At 39.2% G+C, this 21,001-nt stretch overlaps 1 protein-coding gene across 5 annotated transcripts in view; it reads left to right on the forward strand.

The window, feature by feature from the left end:
• doc2b (double C2-like domains, beta) overlaps positions 1-18,004 on the forward strand; it is a 250,966-nt gene extending 232,962 nt beyond the window's left edge. For all 5 annotated transcript variants that reach the window (XM_047379277.1, XM_047379279.1, XM_047379275.1 and 2 more), the window contains 3 exons: positions 4,078-4,159; positions 6,866-6,962; positions 12,862-18,004. In XM_047379277.1, the coding sequence (XP_047235233.1) occupies positions 4,078-4,159; positions 6,866-6,962; positions 12,862-12,995 (313 nt within the window). In that variant the 3' untranslated portion in view covers positions 12,996-18,004. The remainder of the gene's footprint in view (positions 1-4,077; positions 4,160-6,865; positions 6,963-12,861) is intronic.
• Positions 18,005-21,001: the final 2,997 nt, after the last annotated feature.

Raw genomic sequence — 21,001 nt, forward strand, 5'->3', positions numbered from 1 at the left:
GAAAGGATGAGCTTGATTATTGGCCAGTGATCTTGGTGGATTATTATGGGATGTTAGTGGCTCATAACAATCCATTCATGTTAACTGTAGCTTCTTGATAATGACCACATGAATGTCTCTACAACTGAACACTATATTAAATGGCATTTCCAGCTGAATATATCAAAATAAAGGCACTTCCTTTTTTCATTCATTCAGAAGTTCAACACTTCCACACTTTGCCTCCTTCATTACGTTGTAATTTCAACCTTAAATTGAACATCTTTATTATTTAGAACTGAGAACAAAGGTTTTAAATGTGGATTTAAAAATTAGGTTCCCAAAATTATTTAAAAACCTCCAGCTCAGAGTGAGGAGAAGAAAATCCTGCAAACCAGATTTAGTGCAACATATAATGAAGTAGTGGGCAACATGAAGACAGGGATAAACAGCTGTTAACTTTGTTATTACAAAGACAGAAAAGCTCTTTGTTTGATTCATTCAAATTCAACAAGTTTTAATCTATTGCTTTTCTTACAGCATAAACATCTATTTATATTTCCAATAGGATAAATATTACATTTGATCAATTTTCAGTCAGTCAGTCAGTCATTTTCTACCGCTTATTCCATAGTGGGTCGCGGGGGAGCTGGTGCCTATCTCCAGCAGTCTATGGGCGAGAAGCAGGGTACACCCTGGACAGGTCGCCAGTCCATCACAGGGCAACACACAAACAACCATGCACACACTCATTCATACACCTAAGGGCAATTTAGAGTGACCAATTAACCTAACAGGCATGTCTTTGGACTGTGGGAGGAAGCCGGAGTACCCGGCTTCAATTTTCAATATAATATAACTATTTTAATAAATATAAAAGATTGAAAGATAATTATTAATTAGTGGTAATCTAGGCCTAAGGAGAAAATTACTGGTTGGGATTCCTACCCTACAGCGATGCAGGATTAGAGGTGACCCAAATGTTGGTGATTTGATGAGAAAATGTGTATTTTTAGTAGTTTAAGGCTTGTCTCTGAATTGGGTTGAAAAAACTTGACCTTTGACTTGGACCCCTCAATGACTTGAGACCTGACTTGGATAAATGACTTGTTAAAATCTCTGTCTGGTAGATAGCTTATGTTTTTGCTAACTAACTGCTAACAATATAACAACCAATAACGTAAATATCCATAAAGCACTGGCTCTGTTAGCCTGAAATAGTTGTGGCACACGTGGACTGACTTCCTTCTTATCCAAACTGTGGAAACCTACTTTTAGCATTTCTGCAAGACAATGTAGAATTGTCAAAATAGATTATCTGGCAGAGCTGATTTTGTAGCAGAAAAGATGTAGACAACCTGTGATTATCTGCAGCATGAAAGACAAGCGCGTGAGGCCACTCGAGGGGCTGCAATTTGAAGGAGAGTCCTATTTATCGCACCTGAACATTTTTCCCGAGTCTTTCATCTGGCTCAGCAATGGAAGTGCAATTAATTTCTGACTCTGCTGTGCACACCTCGAGAACAAAAGCAGGACTTGTTTCAGTAGAGAAAGGCTGCTAAAACATTTTCAACTGTCTGAGGTTGAGAAAATCTCCATAAAGCCTAAAGGATGCAGTACAGACTTCAGTAGATTTACTGACTGAGGAGGAACACAGGAAACGTAGCTGCCGTCAGACAAGCAGGGATATGGTGCCTTGCAAAAAGTATTCAAACATTCTGTCATGGTACAACCTCAATACATGATGTAGCATTAAGAAGAGAACAAAACTGACCTTGAAGATACTGATATTCTGTCCAAATTATTCTGTCCAAACCCGTTGAGAAAAATCTTCAGGTGACCCATCGATAGGAAGCTCAGTACACTTATAATGGAGTGTTGGCATGATTCACTTCCTGTATGAAACACAGTAAGCTCAGAGCGCTACTCGGTCAGGTAGTGCAGCTAAATTGTTTCATCTTCAGTCAAAGCTGCCTAATTGCTTAGATGCACACAGAAAATTAACAGATATTATCGTTGCATTGTACAATGAAATTTTTTAGCATCATAGCTTCTGCTCGAAGATTGTTTTGCCTGGGGAGGTCACTGGTCCCATTACATGACAACAATTAGGCTCACTACAGTGGCCTCATCAACACTGGCTTCAGCTCCCGCTTCCCTCTGGGCAAAGTTGGTGAGCAATAACCCACTTAGCCTCCCTTAAAGACTCTCTGGTATCTTGGGAAATAACAGAGAGTGTGGGTCCAGTGAGCAGAGAAAGAGGAGAGATTTTATTGCTGTGAAACTCGGTAAACCTGGTCAAAATGAAACATTACCAGATTCTTTATTCAAATGGACAGTAACCAAACAACATCCACTGTGCAGAATGTGAGGTAAATCAATATAATTTGCCTTCAGCGTCAGAAGCAAACAGACATTTCTGAACACACGTCTGTGCACCCTGGGCAACAGTGGCCACAAGGAATCTGTTTTCAGCCAGAATCCCCGACTGCAGTCAGTGCAAACAGAGAATGAGCAACACTCTGCTGCATGTTTTCGGAAATTCACAACACCTCAATAATTACAAGGAATGTGAGGCAGAATGAGCTGTTTCTTAGTTGTTAGACACAACTGCAGCAGCTGCATCAAAGTAAGTACATACATGAAATTAAAAAAAGATTAAAAAAATTAGTTTCTGTTTCTGCTGTTGGATATTTAATCAGCTGTACTGTTTATTTGTGGTGGATTTTATGGTGAGACTCCTCAGATTTCACCATCATACAGTATCAGGAAGTATTGGGAAAGTCTTCAGTGGCTGGATGTCCTGACAAGAAAGTTGTCCTGGATGACAGGGAATCTACACCAATGTCCTGACAATACATCTAAAACGCTTTAACTGACTCAGCTGTGTCCATGTTTCAACCATCTGACCCACACGCTCTCCCTCAGATGGAAGGGGATTGGTCAGGATGTTGGAGAACAACCAAGGAACCATCAGCAAAAGCTCAATCCTGCCACAAACTGAAAGCTGCTGGAACCCCAGGGTTGCTGTCCTCAGTAAAGCCAGTTTTATGTCCCTATGGACTGAGATGATGCTGACCAACAAAGAAGTCCCTGCTTCAAAATCAGGACCTCTCAATTTTGCAATTATCAACCTTTCCTCGGAAAAAGGCTAGATGAGACAAAGATTGAGTTATTTAGCCACAATGATGAGACGTTTGTTTGGAAGAGTCAAGGTGAGGCTTTCAAACCTAAGACCATTTTCAGGTATGGTGGTGGCAGAATCATGGTATGGGGCTGTTTTGTTGCCAGTGGTACAGGAGCTCTGTACAAAGTGGACAGAATAATGAAAAAGAAAGATTACCTCCAAATCCAGATCCCAAAAATGCACAAAGGATAAAGCAAGCCCCGACCTAAAAATAAATCAATTATGGTTTTCTGGGAAAGGACGCCCACCAGTTTAAATGAAGTCTGTAAAGTAGAGCGGTCGCATATCAAGCCAGAATGATGCCGGGAGCTTGTTAAATGGCTACAGAAATGATTCAGTTTGACCCTGAAAGCCCCACATAATGCTTCAAAAAGGACCAACAAATTAAACAAGAATTCAGGATTCAAGAAAAGGCCAGTCGTACATGAAATTATAAAAGAGAAAAATATTTACATTACATATACCATATACTGTACTATATTACTGTTTCATTCACGTCTGTTTAGCAGGTTTGAAATAATTTATTGCTGTGAGGTGATGCACACTTTCCTCTGTAATCCCATCAGAAACACATAATAATAGGCATTTATAGTTAAAACAATGGTGTGTAAAATAAAATGTCCATCTAAACTGGGAGAAATTATCTCTAATACCAGCCAGAGGCTCTTAAAGCTAGTTAATTAGGTGGTTTAGTGTGACTAATGGACTGTAATGTGTCTGTGTCCTGAAATGCAGGGTGTTACCACAGCACCCCCTGGAGGACAGATTGATATAACCACTTCTACAAATGTCCATTAGAAATGTTTCCAATGCTTTATTCTCTTGGTTGCTTTGTAATGTTAGGCTGCAGAAACAAAAGCAGCGAGGTTAGGCAGGATTAAACCTCCCTCTCCTGTGCCTTTGTGCTGCAGGTACCTGAAGCCTGACGAGAACAAAAAGTCGAAGCACAAGACCGCTGTGAAGAAGAAGACTCTCAATCCTGAGTTCAATGAGGTAAAAACCAAAACCCTGCTGTTCCAGTTGGGTTTTACTTCATTTCTGTTTTTATCTTTTCCATCTGAGATTAGGGCCCGTCTGGGTCCAAATCACCTTGGGCTTCTGTATACAGAACGCTCACTTTCAGGCTTGCATAGTATAAGTGATAGTTCTGTTTAGTGTAGCAGCTTCTTGGCGATTTATTATTTCAAGCTGCACAGTTTTATGATCCAAGTAATATTTTCCCTTGTTTTCTCATCATCTCATACTTGCACCTTCTTTATTACAAAGCAAGCTGTCTTTAAATCTGAAACCTTTGGACTAAGCCTTCGAGGTTCTGGTTCTGATTTCCAGCCAGAGATTAAAGCCATTTTCATGCTTTTCTGTTTACTTTGGATGTCACGGTGCAGGGTGGTTCAGCTCGGGAATATCCAACTGTATACAGATGGCCAACCCTCCCACAAGCCAGCAGCTTGACATTTCCTCTGACATTTTTCCCTCCATCACCTCTTGGCCTTTCCGTTAGAGTCCAGCATCCTCTCGTATATCAGGGCATTGATTAAAGTCGAGCGCAAACCTTCATGTGAACACTGACTGATTTTGATTGTATCAACACTGAGCATTTGAAAATAATGTTTTTGGAGAGTTAACATCATCAGGGGTCTTACACAATCCTGAAAAGTTGGGAAATTGTTTTTAATATTTTCCAGGTAGAAAAAAAGAGTATTACTTTACAGATTATTTTGTTTTGAGTTTTTTGAAAAATTTAAATCTGAATATCTAAAATGTGATCGTTTGTTTAATAGAATTACATTTTAATAACATCTCTTATGTTTGATTTGCCACGTCACACCTTGAGTTTAACATTTTAGCCAAGAGCATTTTCTGGCTGAGAACTCACAGATTTGATTTAAAATTAAGATAAAATTAAACAGTTTATCTCAATGCACTTTACAATACAGACTGATCCAATTCGTATACAGAACTATATAATCAAATCAATCCAGTACAAACCAGTTGTAAACAGGTTCATTTCAATTAATTAGAACATCATCAGAAAGTTCAGTTATCTCAGTAATTCAGTCCAAGGTGTTCGGGAAGTCTAGTGTCTCTCATCTTCTTTTCACACCAAAATATCCTTGTGGACGATGTCAATGACTTTCTGCTGGACAACTATCAGGGCTTAATCTGAACTCACTGAGACATTTAAACTGAAGAACCCGTGCAGCAGGCTAGTCCAATTTGCTGAAATCATTGCAGCAACTTAAAGTGGTACTCAGTAGTTTGTATGGCCCCCCACATGCTTTCATGTATGCCTGATAACATCGGGGCATGCTCCTCATGAGATGATGGATGGTGTCCTGTGGTATCTCCTCCCAGATCCTGAACAGGGCATCACTGAGCTCTTGGACAGTGTGAGGTTCAGCCTGGTGGTGTCGGATGGATCTAAACTTGATGCCCCAGAGATGTTCCATTGAATTTAGGTCAGGGGAGCGTGAAGGCCAATCAATGGTATCAATTCCTTCATTCTCCAGGAACTGTCTTCAAACTCTTGCGACATGAGGCTGGGCATCATCATGCCCCAGGAGGAACCCAGGACCCACTGCACTAGAGAAGGGTCTACCAATTGTTTATCCTGTACTGTTCTGTCTGTCCCTCCATAAATTGCCTCTCCAGACCAACACTGACCCACCACCAAGCCGATCATGCTGAACAATGTTGCAGGCAGCATAATGTTCACCACAGCTTCTCCAGACCCTTTCACGTCTGTCACATGAGCTCAGAGTGAACCTGCTCTCATCTGTGAAAACTACAGGGCGCCAGTGCAGCACCTGCCTATTTCTGGCTGATGCCAGTTGATTTTCTAATTCAGACTCCTATTCTGCACCGTGTTGCCACTTCTCCCCAAGCTACGTCTGTTTTGTGTGTCTGTTATTTATCAAGTATATATTGCTAAATTGTAGAGATAAATAATCCATAAAAAAGCTCAAGATTTTATATTAAACCTTTTCTAAATGGTAAATGGACTGAACTTATCTAGTGCTTTTCCAGTCATTCATAGACCGATACGCAGATCAGGAGGCAACTTGTGCTCTGCCCAGGGGCACATTGACATGTAGCAGGAGGAAGTTGGAATAGAACCCACAACCTCTGGGTTGCAAGACGCTTATTCTTCCCACTGAATGTCCACTGACTACGGTTCCGATTCCTGTTTGGGCCAACCGACTCGTGTGAACAATGACCGTGATCATACTGAAATTATGACCTCCTACTGGTAGATCATATGACTTGAAGACATTTTAACCACATCTCCTCACTCATGAGTGTGAGTGGAGTCTAAAAATAGTTTTCAATCAAAATATGAAGAGGAGAAGGAGCAAAATGACCGTCATCCATATAAGTCAGATTTTCTCTCTGTCAACTTGTGTTATCTTTAGTATTTTGCCAGATTTTCCGAAATAAATAAAAAGAAATAATCTTTGTGACATTATAAAGCCTTTTCATGCATAACTGAAATGTAAGTCAGTGTTGTTGCCTGAAAACAGTCAGGTACTGGTCAGAAATAAGTATAAAAGCAAAGAAAAACTTGTTTGAAAAGACTGAAGTACTTTAGGAAGATCACATAAATCACTGAACGCCACATAAAAACAATGAGGGACGACTCAAGTCTGAAAGTAAGTACATCTATACCAACAATTGTTTGTCTCGTTTTGTCCCCTGCAGGAGTTCTGTTACGACATAAAATATGCAGACCTCACTAAGAAGACCCTGGAAATCACCGTGTGGGACTACGACATAGGAAAGTCAAACGATTTCATCGGTGAGTCTGATGCCGTCAGCTCGAGTTTCTGCAGGTGTGTTGCTGTAGAAGAAAGGGTTCAATAGGTGAACTGGTATCTTACCTTCTGTCCAGCTGGGGGTCCTTCCTTAAAAAAACAAACCTTTAAAATTGTATGTTTACACTTACAGAGGCCCCACGCACTGCTCTGGTCCTGTTTTTATTTTATAAAAAACAGAATAAATGTCATTAGTTCAAAGGTCTGCAATAAAACTGTGATCATCGTGTATCTCTCTTGTTGTGATTATGAATCTGAGAATATTATTTAATAATTAATATTAATAATTTAATATTATATCAAATAATATGTCGGTCTGTTGGGTTGTTCTGTGAATACCAGCCCAGTAAGGCGATGGTATTAGGACAAAATAGAAAGGTGTGAGACGAGCTCTGACATTATTGAACAGCATAAACTCTGCATATACAGGTCCTTCTCAAAATATTAGCATATTGTGATAAAGTTCATTATTTTTCCATAATGTCATGATGAAAATTTAACATTCATATATTTTAGATTCATTGCACACTAACTGAAATATTTCAGGTCTTTTATTGTCTTAATACGGATGATTGTAGCATACAGCTCATGAAAACCCAAAATTCCTATCTCACAAAATTAGCATATTTCATCCGACCAATAAAAGAAAAGTGTTTTTAATACAAAAAACGTCAACCTTCAAATAATCATGTACAGTTATGCACTCAATACTTGGTCGGGAATCCTTTTGCAGAAATGACTGCTTCAATGTGGCGTGGCATGGAGGCAATCAGCCTGTGGCACTGCTGAGGTCTTATGGAGGCCCAGGATGCTTCGATAGCGGCCTTTAGCTCATCCAGAGTGTTGGGTCTTGAGTCTCTCAACGTTCTCTTCACAATATCCCACAGATTCTCTATGGGGTTCAGGTCAGGAGAGTTGGCAGGCCAATTGAGCACAGTGATACCATGGTCAGTAAACCATTTACCAGTGGTTTTGGCACTGTGAGCAGGTGCCAGGTCGTGCTGAAAAATGAAATCTTCATCTCCATAAAACTTTTCAGCAGATGGAAGCATGAAGTGCTCCAAAATCTCCTGATAGCTAGCTGCATTGACCCTGCCCTTGATAAAACACAGTGGACCAACACCAGCAGCTGACACGGCACCCCAGACCATCACTGACTGTGGGTACTTGACACTGGACTTCTGACACCTTGATTTCCGAATGACATGCAGAATCTGCTTTCATCCGAAAAAAGTACTTTGGACCACTGAGCAACAGTCCAGTGCTGCTTCTCTGTAGCCCAGGTCAGGCGCTTCTGCCGCTGTTTCTGGTTCAAAAGTGGCTTGACCTGGGGAATGCGGCACCTGTAGCCCATTTCCTGCACACGCCTGTGCACGGTGGCTCTGGATGTTTCTACTCCAGACTCAGTCCACTGCTTCCGCAGGTCCCCCAAGGTCTGGAATCGGCCCTTCTCCACAATCTTCCTCAGGGTCCGGTCACCTCTTCTCGTTGTGCAGCGTTTTCTGCCACACTTTTTCCTTCCCACAGACTTCCCACTGAGGTGCCTTGATACAGCACTCTGGGAACAGCCTATTCATTCAGAAATGTCTTTCTGTGTCTTACCCTCTTGCTTGAGGGTGTCAATAGTGGCCTTCTGGACAGCAGTCAGGTCGTCAGTCTTACCCATGATTGGGGTTTTAGTGATGAACCAGGCTGGGAGTTTTAAAGGCCTCAGGAATCTTTTGCAGGTGTTTAGAGTTAACTGGTTGATTCAGATGATTAGGTTCATAGCTCGTTTAGAGACCCTTTTAATGATATGCTAATTTTGTGAGAGAGGAATTTTGGGTTTTCATGAGCTGTATGCCAAAATCATCCGTATTAAGACAATAAAAGACCTGAAATATTTCAGTTAGTGTGCAATGAATCTAAAATATATGAATGTTAAATTTTCATCATGACATTATGGAAAATAATGAACTTTATCACAATATGCTAATATTTTGAGAAGGACCTGTATATGGAATAAATTCACATAATTTCTTAAATTACAAGAATTTATTAACAAAAATAAGTCAACTCAAAGACAAACATATTTCAATCAACAAACTCTTTACTATGTTAAAAAAATCCAACTAAACTACCAAGCAGAATTAAAGAATAATGAAGACTAATGGACTATGTACAATATAAACAAGTTGATTAAAGATTATTAGAAATCATGACTAAAAGAGTGATGCAACATTACCATGCAATGTTTATGTTTGAGAACCAAGGATTATCTTGAAGAATCTGGAAATTAAGTTAAGTTAGTCTTGGAACCAACTTAGACAATTAGCAAACCTTTAGACAACCCTTCACAATGCAAGATCAGATAAAATATTATTTTAATAAAATAATATTTTAAAGATTGATCTGCTGAATAAAACCAACCTTCTGGATGACTAATTCTCAACGGTGTCTAATTAACTGCCTTTGTTTATTAAAATTATATTTAAATAAATATTATTAAGGGAATATTTTGGAAAAGAGCCAAATCTTTCTGGAGAAATGGGGTTTAATAGTGTTTACTTAGTTATCAAATTTAATAAAATGATGTTAGGGACACATTATTTACTGGATTGAAAACTAAACCTTTCTGGGTATATATTATTTAGTAGCAAGCACGTGTTCTTAGCTATTAGCAGTTGAAGCTAACAAAGAAGCGGATAGCTTAGAACCAGAATCAAACACACACCTTTAAAATACCGTTAATAAAAGGGTTAAAATGCATGAGCGCGGACGGCGCGTTATGATCAATCTTGTGTTTAAAATCACCCTTTAAATAAAGTTTGTCATAACTTTAAAAACACACAAACAACACAAAACTGAACATGTTTTCTGCAGATATTCTGCTAGCACCAAGATAGCTGAGTTCAACACAAACAAAACTAAACTTCATAAAATGAAAAACGTTTAGATCATTTCAATCTAAATCTTTCTCTATTACTCTGCCCAAACACCTAACCTCGTATGAACGTGTTGAGGAGTTGTCCGGGCGACGACAAAGTTTGAAGAAAGCTCTGTGAACAAAGAGCTGACCTCCGGAGCAGTGGTTGGGCGGCCCGTTCTGTACGCCGACCACACTGCATGTTACCACGGGATGAGGCTCCTGTTGTCCTTCCTTCAGACTCGGCTTCGTAGAGACAGCGTCTCTGCAGGGAACTCTCTGGATCACAGTTTGCTTCTGCAGGCCTCAGAGAGAAAGTAAAGCAATGCTTATACCTTAATTTCCCTTTATGAATGAATACCGGATTCTTTCAATAGTGATTCATCAGTACTTAACTTGTGCATATGATCGCATCATCTTATGACACCCTTGGATCCAGTTTGAAGAGTTTGTCTTTTTGTCAGCAAAGAGACATTAGCATGCTGTGCCCCTCCTATCCCGATGATCACCGGTGTGGAATAGATCGGACCATTGGAAAGGGGGTACTTTTATACAGCCAGTGGCATCATGGGAAGTCCGATGCATTATGGAAATTCCCCCCCCCCCCCCCCCCCCAGAAAGGTTTGTGCCGGAGTTTTAATGTTGTTTCCATGGCTGTGGTCCCAACACTCTGGAGTTATATCAGTGGAAACATTCAGCTTTAGGCTACTAAACAGAGCCCAGCAACACCAGATCATTATTTATTCAAGACCGTGTTGTGTAATAAGATCATCTGACCTTTGTTTCAGAGAGTATAAATCATAAATCTCTTGGTGCCTCTTTGTAATAAATGCTAAATCTCTGCAGATCAGTCATTAATCAAGAAATGCAACACTAAAAATATGAGCAGTGGGTAACATGTTACAAAAAAACACTACTTCTTTGGTATATGAATTAATCAGGTGTTGCGCCTCATTTGATTAAAAAAGGGGAAATAGAGTTTGAAGTTCAAAGTTCAAATAACAGACTTTAATCTCAATGTTCATTTTTAAAACTTTGTCTTTTTCATCAGGGAGATTTCCAACATCTGTCCAGAACATTTTATGACCGAGTAAAACAAGGTCACAGGAGAATTAAGATAATATGTCGAACCAGGACATCAATTAAATTTACCAGGATCAATTAAAAGTGAAAGAATTAAACTTGCCAAATACTGAGCCTGCATCATCTTGTAAAATGTGTCTTATAACTCTTTAAAAGTCTTTACTAATATTTAAAACCTAATTATTTATCAATTATAGAAACAGCGGTCTTATTAGAAAATTTACAAAACCCAATTTAATTGGTTTACATAAATTCACCAGTGCCTTCCAAAAGTATTCACACCGCTTTAACTTTTTCACAGTTTGTCTTTTTCCAACCACAAACTGTAATAGTTTTTATATGGCAGACCAACACAAACTATAGTATACAATAGAGTATAAAAGTAAAGTAGAAGGAAAATGAAACATGGTTTTCAGAATTTGGGGGCACATTTGTAATCAGACTCCGTTAAGCTGATACCCCTAAATAAAATCCAGTGGAAACATTTGCCTTCAGGAATCTCCTAATTACTCAGTAGAGTCCACCTGTGAGTAATTTAACCTGTTCTGTTTCTGGCATTAGAGGTTTGTTAGAGAACATTAGTGAGCACAGCAGAGAGGTCAGGGAGAAAGTTCTGGTTCAGTTTAAAACAGGGTTAGGTTCTAGAACAATATCCCAAGCTTTGAATATCTCCAAGAGCCCTGTTCTATCCATCATCTGAACATGGAGAGAAGATGAACCAACTACATACTTATCAAGACATGGACGTCCACCTAAACTGACAGGCTGGGCAAGGAGAGCATTATCCTAAAGCTCATAGGGACTTTGGAGGAGCTGCAGAGATCCATTTTGTTCAGGTGGGATAATCTGTCTACAGGACAACTGTTAGTTGTGCGCTCCACAAATCTGGTCTTTATGGCAGAGCGGCAGAGAGAAAGCCATAAGAAGTCATGTTTACAGATTATTTCAAGCTGTATGGGGAGCACAGCAAGCGTGAAAAATGTGCTTTGGTCAAATGAGACTAAAAATGAACTTTCTGGCCTACTTACAAAAGTATGTGTGGAAGAAAGCTGACAATGCGCATAAATCTGAGCACACTATCACAGCACTGAAACATGGTAGTGGCAGCATCATGCTGTGGGGATGCTTTTCTTCAAGAGAGGCTGGTAAGAGTTGATGGGACGATGGATGGAGCTAAATCCAGGACAATCCTTCGAAGAAAACCTGTTAGATGCTGCAGAAGACTTGAAATTGGGGTGGAGGTTCAGCTTCCAGCAGGACAACGACCCTAAATATACAATCAGAGCTACAATGGGATGGGATGGGATTTAGATCAGAGCATATCCCTGTGTTAGACTGGCCTAGTCAAAGTCCCGACCTAAATCCAATTTAGAATCTGTGGCAAAACTTTACAATTGACAATCTCCATACAATCTGATTAGCAAGCTATTTTGCAAAGAGTGGTCCAAATATTTTAGTCTGTAGATGTGTAAATCTCCTAGAGACATGCCCCAAAAGACATGCAGCTGTAACTGCAGCAAAAGGTGGTTCTATAAATTAACCATTTTCTCAGGGGGGCTGAATATAAATGAAGCTTTTTCAGCTTTTATATGCAAACAATTCAGAAAACAATGTCAGTCTTTTTCCTTCTATTTTACAGTTGTTCTCTACTTCATGTTGGTCCATCGCATAAAATCCCAATAAAATGTCTTGACGTTTATTGTTGTAACTTGGAAAAATGTGAAAAGGTTCAAGCCAAATGAGAAGGTTTGCAAGGTACAGCACTATGACTGAAAAAATGACTCAAAAAAAGTGAAAAGGCAGCCAGAACCCAAAGATAAACTTTCAGAGAAAGACATTCAGAGGTCTTTGAGAACTGTTGGTCCTTGATACATGCTGTCTGTGTCACATTTTAGGCGGAGTATCTCTGGGCATCAACGCAAATGGAGAGAGGCTCAAACACTGGTTCGACTGCCTCAAAAACAAGGACAAAAAAATTGAACGCTGGCACACGCTGACCAATGAGTTACCCGGCTCAATGAATGACTGAAGACCTGCATCCTGTCATGAAACCCAATGGCCTCCAGCCCCACCTGGCCGCACCGATTGGATCCTGCTTGCATATCCTCAGCTCTTCTCTCGATTTTTCTCACGTTGGGCATCTAACTCCTCTCTTTGGGAATATATTTCCTGTTAACAGGGCTCAAATTATATTTTCCACATCTTGCACATTAAAAACATGACTTGCACGGCTGCTGATGTATTCTCGTTTCTAGAGATATTGAGTCAACACAGAGAATGATATGGTTCGTGCTGTTGACTCGTAAGCTTTTCTGCTTTCTTGCATGATCAGTGAAGTTAAAAGAAGCAAATACTTTCTGTTTGATGAGGCCTTTTACAGCAGCTGAATAAATTTCAACAGACATGAAGCGGGAGAGAAACAAAACATCCCTGTACAAACCTTGCTATGTGAAATACAGCAGAAATGTAGGCAAGAATGTGACTGAAAAACTAAAAGAGTAGCAAATCGTTCCTAATGTGCTTCGTATCAAACGAACATTTGCCTATCAGCCTGTTTCTAACATTTAGTGTTGTAAAGACAAACCTGTGTGGGAAGATGTTGCCATTTAATATTATTGATTTAACATTTTACACAACAGACTGAGCTGCGGTGGTAGTTGCTGAAGAACAGTGTCATTTAAATATTATTGTCCCATCCAAGTTCCTGTTTAAATAAAGGAATTGCCAATTGGGTTGACTAAAGAATCAAACACATAATTAAAAATTTCACCATCATTGACAACCTGCTTGAATTTCACAACGCATCTTTAATCCAAGCCTTCGTCTATAGACCTGATAAGTTTTCGAATAATCCAAACAATGTCCAAGCAGGAACAGTTTCCAATCTTTTAGTAAAACAATAAAAAAAAAAGCAGTTCCTTACGTTTTGTATTTCAGATTTTGAGGCTACGGAGCTGAAAAGTCCACTTGATACTCATGGATTCACACATTTTCTTCAGAAACATGATCTTGCCATAGTGACCTAACATGCTTCCACTCCAGCATCAGATCTTGATTTATGTCATAAAATGTGCTTTTATTTAGCTAAAAAACAATCTGAGGGTCAGAAATCAACAAATCCTGGCAGGAAGAGCACACAAGTGGATAAAGTTGCTGCCTCTGGCCAGATGACACTGATATGTAAGGGGTTAATATTTTTTTAAAAGGAGGCAGATGTTTTGACATCTAATGAACAAGGGTAGCACTTCTACCTGTTTAAGAGAAATGAAGTAGCTTTTGAGCTTAAAGGCCTGTAGGATCAATTGTCGTGACCCAGCAGGTTGACAGTCAAACAGGAGCAAGATGGAATGCAATTAAAACTAATTAAAAGTGTCTCATTTTGTCTGTGATTAGCCTTAAATGGGACAATACATGATTTTTAGACCATTAATGTAAAACAAAGAAACCAACCAAAAGGCAGCTGTGACTTGCCAAAGAGTGTTGATGTTTCATTTGGAACAACCGGCTAAAGCGTCAATCAAGAAATTTGTTGTGGCTTTGAGAACTAACAAACCAGAACCATTACCAGGGATTTAGAGCACTCTGTGGAAAGTCCAGTGTGTTTGTAGGTCACCAAAGTAGTGAATGACAAAAACTGTAGTTCAAAAAATACAATTCTGGGAGCATTCAGATACAATACTTTCTGCTCCAGTTCTGACCAGCATTGTTACTCTGATGTGCATGTGTATATGCCAGGACTCCCATTTCTCCCATTTACAACAACTGTATCTCCAGAATACTTAATTAGTGATGTGTGATGTGGTTGTGTAAAACACCAGTGCTTAGAAGCAGCTGAAGGTCTCACTTCTCCTGTGGATTCTATGGCACTACAGGAACATAACTATCTTCAAGACACCATCTGTCCCATCACTCAATGTTTGTGAGTCCTTGTACAAATACTGCTCTCACAACATAACGATCAGCCCAAAAGAAAAGTCACTTCAAGCTACTGCTACACATGTGTGGTTGGGAGAATTCAAAATACTGATTTACAATCTGTCCTTTATTTGGCTCAGACACTGAGAAAAAACAAGTTGCAGCCGAAGCTGATTATTGTGGGGGAATTGTTTACCAGTTTATTTAATGCCACCATTGCGCGATGTCGGCAGATGTTTTTTACTAAAAGGCTAAGGAAAATTAAAACCAACAATGAAGAGTTCATTTCACATGTGGCATCTTCTGTCCTCTTCTCTCAACCATATGTTGTTTCTTCCCTTTAATTTAAGATTGTGTTTAAAGTGTTTCATAATCCTAGGGTAAAAGGTGTTTTAATTAAGAGACAAGCTGTTTTTGGTGGACTAAGAAAACTGTCCTCTTCATTTGTGGACTATAACGAATGTTCTGCACTGAGATTCTTTGGGGAAAGTAGGTGGTTGTTTGTTTCAACACAACAGTTATGGGATGTCATGCTGCTTTTCAATATGGCACATCATCACTCCATATATGGTCATTTAGATACAGAACTGCCTCCAAATGCCTTCTTTTTGTCAGAAAAGTATATGATGAAATATACCCATTAGGAAAGCAAAAACCACAGAGACCTTCTGAGATCTTCTGAGATGCACAAAGATGGAAATATCTGCAATCACCAGGCTCAGAAAATGAAACGCATCCTGAAGCTGTGGTTTGCTGTGTTCAGAGCCTCTAATCAGCAGCAGAGTGACATTCACTGGTTGACCCGCCTGGTCAAAATCACTTGTCGAAGTCTCGACGCTGCGTGATGGGGCAGCTCCAAAGGAGCTTACAATGTAGTGTTTACACTGTTGAAAATGGCTTTCAACAACAATTTGGATGAAAAGGTGACTGCAAGATCGTAAAAGTCATAAGAAGTCCTAAATTAGGCTTTAAAAACTCAAAAGTACACCCAGGTTTTTTATATTATATCTGAAAACTATATTTAGTCAAGTCTAAAATGTGTATATTTCTTCATTTGTTCCTATTGTCTTCTTTTTTCTTTTGGTGGCATTGGTTTGTTCTACGATTTGTAGTTCTGGGTGGGAAAGTGAGTTTCTATGCTGTGAGAAAACTGCAAGCCCCATGATGCAGGGAGGCAATTAACCCAGTCTAAATGAATCTATTCAGACATTCAGTGAAACTGGCTTATCGACTGAAATCAACATATTCTTCTTACATTGTTCGCTATCAGCTTCTTTGTCATGGGAGTGCAAATATTTACTGTATTTTTATATCATCAATAATTTTTTATGAGGTTTACTTTATATTGTAGCCACTAAAATTAGGTAACCTAGGTAAAAAAGAAAAGAAGCAACAATTTAAGCTGACAGTTCACTTTACCTAACTGCAATGGTATCTTTTTTCAAAAATCCATTTTAAATGACACAAAAAGAAACAGAAAAGACACAAATAGCTCCATTTAGTTTAGGCATATGAATGTAAAAACATAATTGTGTGCTGGACACTTTGTCTGCCATTTGCATCAACAATGCAAAAGTTATGCAAAAATACAATTCTAAATCACAAAAAACTGTCCAGGGAACTCTGGGATAAGTTGGGATGTTAAAGGTCACTAATTTATTTTTCATTATTTATTTAGATCATACATTTAAATTAGAGTGGTCCTAAAAAGCCTTAAAATGAACCTACTGAAACCCTGGGGGAACCCTGACAGAAAAAATAGAAAGTATTATTAATAATCAAAGCATGCATTATTTACAGTGATCTGTATATGCAATGATAGAAACAATGACTACAGAATTTGCAAACAGATCAATGCTAAAGTCACTTGAACTGATCAGAAGGGCAGAGTCTTAATGTTTCTGCAGTCTGTTTACTCCATTATGTATCAGACTCAATGTACATCTATGACCCCTTTTGTTCCCCAGTAAATGCTCTGAGAATGTGCTCCTTAATGCTTAGAGATGATCATTTTTGCTTTATTGACCTGCCCAAATGTTTGAACAGAACTTGAATAATTTAGTTTTTAATGATTTACGTTGAGGTTTACCACCTTGCAGCCAAGTGCCACTCAGCAAAGACTCCAAACTTGGCTCAGTAGGTTGGGATGCATGTCATGTGTTTGTGACTTTATGACTTTAAGTGCAACCTTTTCCGCATGACCACACGCTGCCATGCTTCTTGTAAATTTCCACTGCACGTTCGCTGTAAAACAGACAAAGAAATGATCAGAATCCCTGTCAGGCACATCATTTAGCTAACAGCTTCTGGTTGCTGCAAATGATCGGTCCGGCATTTGTTTTCAGGAGGGTGTCGATACCGTCAGTGTAGCTAAATGTTTTAGTGATCACATCATTTTATCTCACTGATTACAGCCAGGCAAAAGCTACGAGCAGCACTGCTGTCCCTTTGTTGAAAGATCTAACCTCCATCCATTTACTTAGATTTTCTTTTTCTTACATCACACCTTTACAGCAGCTGGCGACTAAAATCTTTGATTCATCTCATCAGGCCTCACGCCTCTGTTTTAAAAGTGTTAACAGCCTTTCCAGTCGCATTGATTTATGGCCATGAAACCTTGTTGGCATCTCAGTATTCTCCTTGACACGGTGAACCCTCTTGCTCTCTGGTGAATACGTAATGAATACACAGACACGTGGTTTTGGTTTTGTAACCTGTCTGCCTTTGTGTGCAAGCTCAATATTATGAAACAAAACAAAAAAAAATCCTAAATGCATGCGTATGTTCATGGTTTTGTCATGAGATGACTTTGCCTAATGTTTGATACTGTTTTCTGTATAAACAAAGAAAAATATATGACTGTGGATGCTCTACAATTATGCTAAGAGTCGGTCTTTCTTCTGGACAACATTTTGTACCTTGGAACACTATCGCATTGCCTGTTTGGCTGCTGTATTGACTATTTGAACGCGTGACTTGATGTGAATTAAAATCCCTCCTTTTGTTTGTTGTTCTATTTCCTTTTCAATACTCAGGCACTTGTTTGATTTTTTCTGGTTTGTTGAATGTGTGAATATAAATGCATTGTATTAAATTATATTTTAGTCCTTTGCCAAATGGGAAGCCTTTGTGTCTTTTCTTATTTTTGTTGATAGAGACGTTGTGGTGTTGATCCTTCTTCTGTTTATCCGAGGTTGCGTCATGGAGGTAGCGGGTCCAGGAGGGAAGCAGACATCGATAACCTCCAGGCCCTTGTGGGGGACCCCGCTCTGTTCCCTGTCCACAGGGTGCCTACACAGTCTGAAAGAGTAGGGAGTTGATTTCAGTATTTTCAAGGTCTGGATATGTAGGGTAAAAGGAATATGGAAAAATATTTGTATTTCCAGACTGTATTTCCTAAATGTTGTGTCCTACCTTTCTTCCTTCCTCCCACCTTCCTTCACTCCTTTTTCTATATTTCCTTTCTTGTGTTCTTCCTCCCTTCTTTATATCCTTCATTCCCTCCCTTCTTTTCTCATGGCTTTGCCTTCCCTCCATTCCTTCCTTGTGTCCCTCTTTACCTCACGTCCTTTTCTCGGTATGTCCAGGTTCCATATTAAAAGTCTGCAAACTGTAAACAACTCCGCCATAATTTCATAGTGAACTTTAGTATTTTAAAATAAACATAAAGGACTGAGAACTCTAGAAAGATAAGTCTGGGAAAACAAAAACTTTTCCATGAAAATCATGTAGGATAGAAAGCCAGAGACTATATGCCAAGTGTTCATGGTGTGCAGGGATCAGCATCTCAAGAAGTCCAAGGAAGGAACAGTAGTGAAGCACCAACGATGGGCATGTGAGCATCACAACTGGACCACTGGGCAATGGAAGAAGGAGGCCTGGTTTGAGAGATCGCCTTTTCTGCTACGTCACATGGATGGCCAGGTGCGTGTGCAGCAAGGGCACCACCTGCTGGAGGGGTGTTGTTGCAAGACCTTTTAAAATGAAAACAAACAATAGCAATAAGTTGCAGTCCTGATTGATGCCCTATTTAATGTTTTTAAACAAAAGTGAACAGCCCCAATCACCCTATTGTTTCTACTTATTTGATTGACCTGGCCCTGAACCTGAACTGGAACTGCGGCTGAGGGTGATGCTAACCTTTCTAGCGCTTTCCTTCATTTGCGTTTGAGCTAAATGATGTTAGCATTATGCTCCTTGATAGCTGAAGTCAGCATGTGGTTTGTAGCGGCTGAATGTAACACTTTGAACCAGATGCTAACTTCACTCATTTGTGAACAGCGCATTGTCAGCATTTCCTCTGTGAAGAGGGCAAGGTGAACCACTTTCCTTTGAGATAATAAATCAGTATTTTTATGTTTGTTCATTCGTTAATAAAATAGTTAATTAATATCTACTTACTCCAAATTAGACCCTTTATTATATTTTGTGTCTTTTTCATGTTAAAACAGTAAAGGATTTTATTTTACCTGGTTATTTGTTTTAAGTGTCCGTTTAGTTTTTCTGTCAGTTAGTGTTAATTTTCTCATTTGCTCGCTGCATAATAAGACACACTGGAACTGGTTTGAGAAACACTGGAAGAGATCAGTTATCTTACCAAATGTATTTTACAAAACAATTTAATATTTATTAACTAATTCCTTACTGTTACTAGGGCAACAATGTTTTTCACCCCACTTAAATATTCTCAAGTAAACAGATTGAATAATGCCTACCTAATCACCATAGGTGAGGGTTGTTAGACAAACAAAGCAGTAAACAGAGTTTCACTTTTTGGCTTTGCTCTTTCTTCCCTACAACCAACCGTAGATCACTGATTACTGCAGGTCAAGCTCTGATCCTCCCAAGTTTCTCCTGCTCCATCCTGCTGTCATTTGTGAAGAAGACACAAAACACACCTTAACTCCCATGCTTAAAGGCAGAGTTGCACCCGAGCCTAGAGGCAACATTAGACATTTTTGGGAACCATTTTAGGAACCATGGTCTTGGGACTGGCAGGAGCCGACTTTCATCCTGGCTGTAAACCTCTCCACTGTGCACCTAAATGGACTTTTAATTGGAGGAAACAGTTTTCTAAAAATGTTAGCGTTTAGCAGCTAAAATCCATAAACCATGACAATTCAAAATGGCACAAAGCAAACAAACTGCTTCAGAAAGTGTAATATTTAGAATAACTCAACATTAACTGAACAAGTAAAACAAAATTATTAGAGATAACACAACATTTAATAAAATCACAAAAAATAACCATAGTTCACAAAATCTTTTTATGTAAAATGGGACAAAATCCCCACAGAAAATGTAATAAATCACTAAAGGAAGCAAACAGAAGGCATTTATTTTTTGAATTCTTGTTTGGGGTTTTATTTTTGCTAACTGCATTGCATAAATGTGTCTACAAGGTAGACAGAGGTGTCGGATATGGTTTAACTTCTGCGGTTTGTCAGGCTCCATGCAAATTGAGCATGCAAACGGCAGGTGGTTCCTGCAGCCTCGTGGATGCTGGTGTTGTGTGTTTGAACTGGAGACCAATAGGAGCTGCTTCCCTGCTACACTCTGTGTTAATAACAGATCAGCTCATCACGCAAGGCTTTACCTGAAACTAAACAGCTCGGAGAAGCACAACAAAGTAACAGTTTCTTCTCGTGACGAGCTCTTTATACATACGCAGAAAACAATACAGGAGAGCTGTTCTGAACTGACACCGCTAATAACCGGGCTTATAATGTATGAGTTGTGATGTGTGTCCGGTCCCATAAAAAGTTACAAAGTTGCACATTTTAGCAAGATATGTCACGTTTTTTTAACGTCAGCCTTGCAGACTATAAATTTTCACCATACTTTTCTCCCAAATCTCATTCAAACTAACACAAACGAGACAGAATGTTCTTACAACCAAAGTTATTTGTTCTTATTTTAATGTGTGTTAATAGTTTGTAGTTATGTATAGCACCTTGCTCCAGCTGTGGTGGTTTTACAAATAAAGTTAGTATGGTATGGGTAACTTAAATTAGTATATTTGGATTATGACACTGTAGTCATAAGAAATTGAAACTGTTGCAACAGTATCAACAATCTTGGCTTTTTCTTACAAAGACAGCATGAGATTCTGTGGTTATT

Source organism: Girardinichthys multiradiatus, chromosome 11 (assembly GCF_021462225.1).
Source record: "Girardinichthys multiradiatus isolate DD_20200921_A chromosome 11, DD_fGirMul_XY1, whole genome shotgun sequence".
Taxonomy (NCBI): domain Eukaryota; kingdom Metazoa; phylum Chordata; class Actinopteri; order Cyprinodontiformes; family Goodeidae; genus Girardinichthys; species Girardinichthys multiradiatus.